Raw genomic sequence first — 9168 nt, forward strand, 5'->3', positions numbered from 1 at the left:
AAACGGCACCGCTGGGTAAGGGGGAGCGAGGGGAGAGGCGCGGGGGGTGCAAAGCGCGGGGGCAGCTCCGAGGGGGCCAGGCTGGGTCCCCGCTCCTTGTCACAGCCGCGGAGGGTCCCTCCTGCCGCTGCCCGGCCCGCGGGGCGGTGGGCTGGGGGTTTCCCGAACCGACCCGCCTGCCAGAAATCTTAGGTTTTCCCAAAAACCAGAGAGCTGGGGCTGCCCGAGGGGCTCTGAGCACTGCAGGAACAAGCAGCTGGATTTAACTGATGTCCCTCTCTCTTCCCTTGCAGAGCTGACACCTTCCACATCTGCTGCACAGAAAACCGAAATGGAAACCATGCATGAGCTGATCCCCTTCGCCAAAGAAATGCTCAGCCAGAAGCCCAACAGGAAGATGGTCAAGCTGTACATGCTGGGCAGCGTGCTGGCTTTCTTTGGTGTGGTTATTGGGCTGGTGGAGACAGTGTGCAGTCCTTTCACCTCTGGAGGGACGCTAGAGGAGGAGAAGAAACCTGCCCCAACACGAGAGCAAAGGCTTCCCCAGAAACAGGAGGATTTGATCTTGGAAAAGAGCAAGAAGGCAGCAGGGATGCAGAGGGCCCTGGTGAGCAGGCAGCACGGCTGCTGAGAGCCCTGCGGCTGGAGAGGCGCCTGCTGAGCAACCGAGCACAAGAGACTCTGCTGCCCTGTCCTACCTGGTGGTGGTTCCAGCAAGAAGAGAAGGGTTGGCTGAAGGAGGAGACCGCAAGTGCAAGACTTGAAAGGAGCGACTGGTTATATTTGCTGCTGTGCAGCAGTGGGGAAAAAATACCTTTTGTTGGTATAAAAATGTGCAAGATGCACAGCAAGGTTTCTTATTTTTATTACAGATGCATTTTACAACATCAATAAATATTTTATATGGTACTGGTGCTCTCTAGCTGCATTCATTTCCAACCCTTCTCTTACAGATTCGCAAAGAGGTTTCACTTGTGCCTCTGGCTTCTCTCTGGGGCAGCTGGGGGGACCCAGGGAATAGCTGGGGGGATAAGGGGGACTGCACTCTGATAAGGCCTTCCCTCTGGAAATGAAGGGGTGGCCTTTCCCTATCTCCAGCTCCAAAATGGAGCAACTGAAGTGGGGGAGGAGGCAGCGTTTGTGTCACATGGGTGACAGACACATGCCCTGGGTTGAAGTCTATGGGGTTGTATTCATGGGGTTATCTGAGTTTAATGGCACAGATTCCTGTCTGCCGGGGCCATGCATACCCTGAGCTGTTTAAAAAGCCCTGCCCATTCCCCAGCAATCCTCTGCCAGGCTACGGCTGCTGAGCAGCTAAAAAAAAAGCTTAAAGTTTGTCATCTACTTTTCCTGGGACCCTTTGCAAACCCATTGCAGACACCAACCAGGGCAGGGACATTAGCTTCCAGTGTCACAGGGGTGTCACAGATGGCAAAGCTGAAGTGTGGAGAAACAGATGGCATGGTCAGCCTGTATGGTGTGGAAACAGGGATCCAAGCTTCTGGGCACTGCCAGACTCATCAGAGGACTTTCACCTATTAGCTTAAAGTTTGTCATCTACTTTCCCTGGGACCCTTTGCAAACCCATTGCAGACACCAACCAGGGCAGGGACATTAGCTTCCAGTGTCACAGGGGTGTCACAGATGGCAAAGCTGAAGTGTGGAGAAACAGATGGCATGGTCAGCCTGTATGGTGTGGAAACAGGGATCCAAGCTTCTGGGCACTGCCAGACTCATCAGAGGACTTTCACCTATTCAAAGTCTTTCCTTGGCTTAATAAGAATGTGTTAGATTCAAGACTGACACATTAGTCAAATAAACCCTTCTGGGTTTGGACCTAAGGTTTGTCCTCATGCTGTGTTCATGGCCTCCTGGTATCATGTTGGCACCCTGCTGCCCATACTCCCCTCCAGTTATCCAGCTTAAAGCAAAGAGGTTTGTGGAACAATCAAAATAGCTCCTCCTAAGACAGTTAACAGGATTAGGCAGCTAAACCACACACTGTACTGGAGGTTCTGGAAACAACTTGGTAAAACCACGTCCTGCCACAGCTGATCTGCTGCCTCCTGACGCATCAGGCTCAGGGGTCTTTACCCTGTGCATGACCCCAAAGGTCAGCCCAGGGGCCAAGCCTCTGGGTTACCATGGCTGCAGACACACATTAATGACTGATTTTACTACACCGACCATATAAAGTCTTATTTAAGCCACACGGTGATAAATTCAGTGTGCAGGAAGGTTTAGCAATCCATTTAACATCACTTTAATGATGATCAGTGACAGAGTTGCCAGATGCAGGAGGTTAAAAGGCTTCAGCAAACTTCTCTAATCCAGCCCTCTCACACCCATGCTGTGACACCAGACAAATCCTGGCCAGTACAACTGCCACAAATGAGACCCCATGGCACCAGCAAAAAGCACCCCCAGACACAGGTAGCAGAGCATGGCAGAGAAATTTTGAAAACCCATGTGTGAATTACAAAGAGAAACTATAAGAGCAGGGATGTACCAGAGAGCAACCAGGTGGAATAAGATGCACAGTCAGTACTAGCAAGGACATCTCAGGGAAGCTACAGTGTAAAAGCATAAGGAGCATTGAAGACTGAGTTAAACCAAAGTCCAGAGGGAAAAGCTCTAGAGAGCAACATGTTGCCCAAGGTAGGATTTAGGTTGCCAAGCATCTCAGGAGGTTGATTTCTGTTATTCTTTTTATTTTAAAGACTTGTCTGAACCCAGTTGCCTTTAACCTGTAAATGTGACATTTTCCTGGTGCATTAAGTCCTCAGGAAAATTACAGCTGGCATGAGGCCTGGTATCTGTCTGTACCCATCCTGCAACACCCCTTCAAAGATCTTATTTCAGCATGGAGCCCTTGCCCAGGCTTTCACCATAGGGAGGTGAAGGCCACCTGAAACCCAGCACCCCTCTCTCACAGGACAATTGCTTCAAGGGCATGAGCCAAATGTCTTTAGAGACTCCTCACTCACTATTTGCAGTTTGGACTCTGGCTATTTCAAGAGCTGCCAGGCTAAAATTAGGGGCCCAGGTTAACATATTAGCCTCTGCCATCCAACACCAAGGGCACTGAGAACATGGATCACAGCCAAGACCTAAAGCAGCTACAGGACCAGCAATCAAGCATCAAGGCAGCAACTCCTCATTTGGTCACACAGGGGGAAAAAAATAATATATAGTGCTTAGACATGGTTTCCATGTCAGAGCTTTTTCTAAACCAGCAGCCAGTAGAAGTATCAAGTCAAACCAGAGCCAGGCCTACAACCCTCTCAAGTCTCCCTGGGAACCTGAGGGTGCATTTCTGGGGAGCAGCCGTGGCAGTGATGGGGTTTGCAGGACACTGAACTACACACACACCTGTCACAGCCCAGCAGGTGTTCACACCTTCACCAAATACACCTGCGGGCAGCCCTGCACAATGTGCCTGTCAAGGGATCCAGCCTGTGCTGACAGTGAAGTGAGCTGGCTGGGAGAAAATAGTTTCATGTCTACGTGACAAAGGAAAGGAGAAAGGGGAAGGAAAGCCCTCTGCATTTAACAAAGATTTCATAATGGGTTGAAAAATGCCGAGTATCACTCAAAACAGTAAGAAAAGAACCGTATCCCAGCTCCTGCCAAGGGCTCCGAGTCCCTGAGCTGCGCACACACACGAACCTGCTCCCTCCGGCCGGGGGCACTGGGGGCTGCCCAGCAGCTCCCTCTGCTGCTCCGGCAGTTTGCTGTCGGAACAAGTTCCCCTCGCGTTGGTTCTTCCTTCCAGTGAAGCTCCAGGCAGCACTAATGAGGAACCTCCCCTGTGCAGAGCTGTTAGCCCAGCATTGAAGCACACGGCTGCAGACAGGCGAGCGGTGCAGAAACCATGTGCAGTGGGGGAGTATGTCCAGGAAAATGTGGGTGAAGCCATCTCAGAAGCAAGAGGCTGCTCTCCCTCATCTCCCACCTCACTCCACTGGCTCCCTCTGCCAAGGGGCCAAGGTTTGGCAGCAGGGCCAGGACCAGCCTCACGGGCTGAGATCAGAAAACCCTTCTCTGCAGTCACCTCTCCCTTCCCTCACTCCCTACCCTCAGGAAACAGTTGAAAAGAAGTTCTTCAGTTGCATAGAGCAAAACAAACCCAGGAAAAGCAGCGAGTGGGAGTGAGGAGCAGCAGAGCCCTGGAAGGGCAACTGACAGCCAAGAGCAAACCCACGCGGGCAGCCAGACACAGCCAGACCCTTCAATAAAAACACCCATTTCCTTCAATAAAAACATTAAAGTCAATCTTTCAGTCCTTTATCATCAGCTCCTCCGTTTCACACAAAAACCCCCAATCAAACCTGCAATCCTCATTAAACAACAGCCCAGCAAGGCACGTGCAGCGCTCAGCTCTGTACCCAGGGCTGCCTCAGCCCCAGGTCCCTGTGCCGAGGCCGAGCAAAGGGCAGGAGGGCAGCACCAGTCCCTCCCCAAGCCCCCAGACAGTGCACAAAGGTTGGCAGTTATTTCCTTACTGCAGTATCCCAATGCTGGTAATAAACAACAATATTTGAAAAGGGCCTCTCTCCCTGCAAGCAACAGAGATCAGTGCTCAGGTAATTAAAGTGCTCAGGTTAATTAAATCATTTTCTTCAAGGCAAGGAATGAAGTGGTTGCCCAATGATCATTACCCAAGTTAAAAGCAAAGGGAGGCAGAATAAGGCAGGGTGACTGTCCTGGTGTTACCTGACCAAGTGTGGGCTGAGTGCTTCTTACCAAATGGAAAGTACAGATTGAAGCAGAAAAGAAAAAAAATAATCCATGAAGCAGAAGCAATGCCAGAGAGCTCCACTGCCCAGCCAGACACATCACTAGATCAAATAATTAGCATTTTGAAGCTGCCACAGCGGGGAAAAAAGTTTCCTTTAAATAATTATTTCTGATTGTTTATCGTGGAAGGGTCTGAGAGAGACCACCAGGACCTTGTGCCCATGTAAACCAGAGGGTGCTGCAGCCCCTGCACTGCAGGGGAGGCTCCTGTCCTAGCAAACACAGCTTTCCCTGCTGAGGGGCAGAGGCTCTGGTGAAGCAGCTCCAGGAGCACAGGGACCTCCCACAGCATGTCCCACAGCAGAGGTGATGGGTTTTTTGCCTCAGACTGTAGTCGTTTTAAGAACAAAGCTCTTGCAGATCTCAAAGCAGGAACCACAGCAGCAAGGACCCCTATTTCCCCACAGAAAACAGCTTTCTCCATTTCACTGCACAGCTCCCTGTGCCCCAGCAGCCCTTTGGCCTGGGGCAGTTGCACCCCCAGTGATGGGTTCAGGTCAGCCCCTGCCCTCTCAGCTGCTCACAGGAGTAAGTAGAGGTAAAAACTGAAGCAAACAAACCTCAGCAAAAGCACTTCTGGAGCAGTTTGGGGGTGGGAGGCACTGCAGGGCCCCTACCACCCAGCATCCCTCTGGCAAGCAGCTGCCTTGGAGAGCAGAGCAGCCATGCCCTGGGGAGCACAGGACCTTTGTGGGTGTCCTGCTGCATGTGCCCCCCCAGCACGCCAGTTCCTCCCACCCCAGAAGGGTTTTGGCAGCGGTGGGACCCGCCTGTGGTGCCAGTGGGAATGAAGGATGATGTTTAACCACCTGCACTGGGGCTGCCTCTGATGTTCTTGAAGTGAAACTTGATGCTGCTCTGCAAAGACACACCTCTTCAGGGTGTTGTGCAAAATCCTGCATTTTAACGTAGGACAGGAAATATGAAAAGAGCCGGGCAGAACCCAAACTACACCCTCGGTTAGGCCGAGGTTTGCCAGCTGCAACGGGGTGCAAACCAAAGGGATTGCTCCATTCATCCATCCACCCGGGATTTTCTAGGGCTTGGGAAGCTGCCGTTCCCTTCGCTAACAGGTTTTAAAGGACTGGCATCGCTGCTTTCTTCTGGAGCTGCTCTGCAGAAGGGTTTTTTTCCTCCCTTTTCTTTCATGCTTTATTTCCTGACTCCACAGTGGGATGGGTTGGTTGCAAAAGATTTTCATTCCCTTTTTGGGATTGGTTTTGGCCTTCTGGTTCTATTCTGCGAGGGAGAATTTCAAACCGGGTAAGTATTAAAAGTGAATCTGTTTTTAAGGAAAAAATATTAAAAGCCACTTTGAGTGTTTTGCATAGCAACTATGCAGGGCTTGGACCAAACTACATCTGAGCCTGTGTGTGGTGGCTGATACTGGAAAGTTTTTTTAAAGAAGATCTGAAATCCAACGAGCAACTAACATGTAGAAATACTTACTGAGGGAGGAGGTGAGGCAAGAGGTCTGAGAGGAAGGAGGCTCTGAAAACTCGATTTTCTGGAGTATAGCAATAGAATTTATAAATGTTACTTTAAAATACTGGATTTTAAGCTTTAAAGCATGGACTTAGGGGATTATTTTTTTACAATATAATTGGGGTGTTTGGAAGTTGTGTCCTGACTTGTAAAAAAAAACCTCCCCACGCCGGCTGCTCCTGCACTCACAGGCTCACTGAGCTTCCAGTTAACCACTTGCTTTTGGGGGCACTAGGGGATATTTTGTTCTATTTTAAAATAGCATTTAGATAAATCCCTGTGTCTTGGTCCCCAGAAATGCTGAAAGGGAAGCGGGTGATTGTCACAGGAGCAAGCACTGGGATTGGAGAGGAGATGGCTTATCACCTGGCACGGATGGGAGCCCACATCCTGATCACAGCACGGACAGAGGCCAAGCTCCAGAAAGTAAATGCAAGCTGAGCACTCACACATGCATGTTCATTCACAAACACATCCAGGCCAAGCTCACAGGCACACGCATGAACACAGGCACATGGAATTGCCAACACAGACACCAGAGCACGGGTCACGGGCGTGCTGCACTGCCCGGGGCTCCTGCAGATCCGTGCACCCTGTACAGCACAGGTGATGGTATCTGAGCTTGCTTAGTTCTGTACACACATCCACGGGCTCCCTCGGCACACACACCCGCATTCCACTGCGCTGACCCACGGGCTCCTGCTCACCACACACACACACACAATTCCAGCACCAGCAAGAGCCAGACTGCCCCGGGTAACACGTTCAAAGGAACAAGTTCTCAGCCTCCTTTTGAAGCTTAAAAGTCTCCAAACATACCCCTGAAAACTCCAAACCACTGTTTTCAGGCAGGGACACATCACAGGGAGCACAGACACACTCTTTTGCTATGGCAGCAGCTCCTGGGGGCAGGGCAGGCTTGGGGGTTGATGCTGGCTGTTCCCGGGGCAGGTGAGGGGGGATTGATGCCCCGTGTCCCAGGGCAGGGGTGTGGGGGGTTGATGCCCCGTGTTCCCACGGCAGGTGGTGCAGCGGTGCCTGGAGCTGGGCGCAGCCTCGGCGCGGTACGTCAGCGGCTCCATGGAGGACACGGCCTTCGCCGAGCACGTGGTGAAGGAGGCAGGGACCTTGCTGGGTAGGTTTGCAGCCTGCAGGTGAGGGACACTGCATCCCTCCTCAGCCACGCTGCTGCTGGCAGGAGGGATGGAGGTGTGGTGAAACCCGAGTTCAGTCCCGCTCCTCCCGCGCTCCGGCTCAGACTGAACTGCGCTCTGGATTTCAGCCCCGTGCCCTCATGACATCCTGTCCCAGCACCACGATCCTGGATTTCACCACCCCAGCTGCTGTGGTCTGAAGGCATCCATCAGGCCCGTGGCAGCCTGGCTATCGTGGTCATGGGTCACAGCTGCAGAAATGCAACATTTCAGCTCCACACGGAGCTCTCCCTCTCCTGCCCCAGCCCCACAAGCACTTGGAGGGTGATCTCCCTTGGGTCTTGATGTTTGTGGTTTGAACCAGAAAAAGAAAAAAATTACAACAAAAGTTGTACTGGCAACCACCATCCAGATTATATCCCTGATCCAGAGATAAGAGTCCACAGCTCTGACCCAAAAACCTGATTTCTTTATGTTACATTTCTTTTGCTCCCAGGAGAGGCTCTGCTGGTTGTATCCCTGTCCCCCCAGCACTAATGTCTGCTCCTCTGCTTACAGGAGGCCTCGACATGCTGATTCTTAACCACGTTGGCACATCATACTTTGGTTATTTCAATGGAGATGTTGGGCACGTACGAAAGCTCCTGGAGATCAACTTCCTCAGCTACGTGGCCATGACCACCTCTGCCCTGCCCATGCTGAAGGAGAGTGAGGGCAGCATCGTGGTGGTTTCATCCATGGCAGGTGAGTGGGGAGCAAGGTAGGTGACATGGGATTCAGTCCAAAGACACCACAGGCTAAATTTCAGAAGCTGCACACACAGACACCAGGAACCCTTGAGGAGCCATAACTGCTTAACACACTAAAAAAGCCCTAAACCCAGATCTTTTTTTGTACTGTCTTGATTGTTTCCTGCTGCCATCCCATCACCCCAGCTGGCTTTTTTTGACCAGCCCCATAATAAACCCCATACTCTGGTGTCAGGCTCATTAGAGCAGCAGAGCTCACCCACCTCCAGTTTTATGGAGAAGAATGGAAACACACTGATTTCTCACTGCATCATATTTCTTACCATGCATCTTGGTTTGGCTGGTCAAGTTCCTGCTAATATTTGTAGAGTGAGTTACTGACTCAATCTATTCATAAAAACATGACTCTGTTTAATAGATTTCTGTTAAGTCAGGAAACTAAATTACTACCAGATGTCCCCACTCACGGCCTGTATGAGGGTTAGTCTGCTGGTGATCAGCTTAGCTCAGTATCCAGAGACAAGAGTTTAAACTTTGCTCCATCTCTTCCCTCTGAGTGTTTCCTGGTTGCTGAGTGTTGCTCATACCCTGAGCAGACACATGAGACTTGGTGTTGGCCTTAAAAACAGCTGGGAGCTAATAGGAATATCTGTAATGCTGCTGTTCAGGTGCCAGGATGACATTTCCCTACCAGTAAACTCCCTTTGGGTAAAATACTTTCTGTTGAAGAGCAAAGCAGAGGCTCAGGCAGTTTTCTGTGCTCTAACAGAACTTCACTCTGTGTCCAGGCAAAGTCGGGTTTCCCTTTACTGCCCCCTACTCTGCAACAAAGTTTGCCTTGGATGGATTTTTCAGCTCCCTGAGGCAGGAGTTCACCATTCAGAGCATTAATGTTTCCATCACACTCTGCATCCTCGGCTTCATCGACACGGGTAAGAGCAGCACTGCCTGACCTGGCAGGTCAGGAGCTGAGCATC

The 9168-nt window shown here is 51.1% G+C and overlaps 2 protein-coding genes across 2 annotated transcripts in view; both read left to right on the forward strand.

Annotated features, from left to right (window-relative positions):
• The first annotated feature begins 331 nt into the window (after window positions 1-331).
• Window positions 332-631, forward strand: G0S2 (G0/G1 switch 2). The gene has a single exon (XM_010002112.1). The coding sequence runs from the start codon at window positions 332-334 to the stop codon at window positions 629-631; it is 300 nt and encodes a 99-aa protein (XP_010000414.1).
• Window positions 632-5978: 5347 nt separating this feature from the next.
• Window positions 5979-9168, forward strand: part of LOC104392692 (corticosteroid 11-beta-dehydrogenase isozyme 1-like) — a 5527-nt gene continuing 2337 nt past the window's right edge. Inside the window, exons 1-5 of the mRNA XM_010002122.1 lie at window positions 5979-6066; window positions 6584-6714; window positions 7312-7423; window positions 8001-8186; window positions 8980-9123. Coding sequence (XP_010000424.1) covers window positions 5979-6066; window positions 6584-6714; window positions 7312-7423; window positions 8001-8186; window positions 8980-9123 — 661 coding nt within the window. The remainder of the gene's footprint in view (window positions 6067-6583; window positions 6715-7311; window positions 7424-8000; window positions 8187-8979; window positions 9124-9168) is intronic.

This window comes from Chaetura pelagica, unplaced genomic scaffold (genome assembly GCF_000747805.2).
Source record: "Chaetura pelagica isolate M959 unplaced genomic scaffold, ChaPel_1.0 scaffold181, whole genome shotgun sequence".
Taxonomy (NCBI): Eukaryota; Metazoa; Chordata; class Aves; order Apodiformes; family Apodidae; genus Chaetura; species Chaetura pelagica.

Excerpts from the sequence above, each read along its gene's own strand:
- G0S2 (XM_010002112.1), top strand. The coding sequence starts at position 332 with ATGGAAACCATGCATGAGCTGATCCCCTTCGCCAAAGAAATGCTCAGC.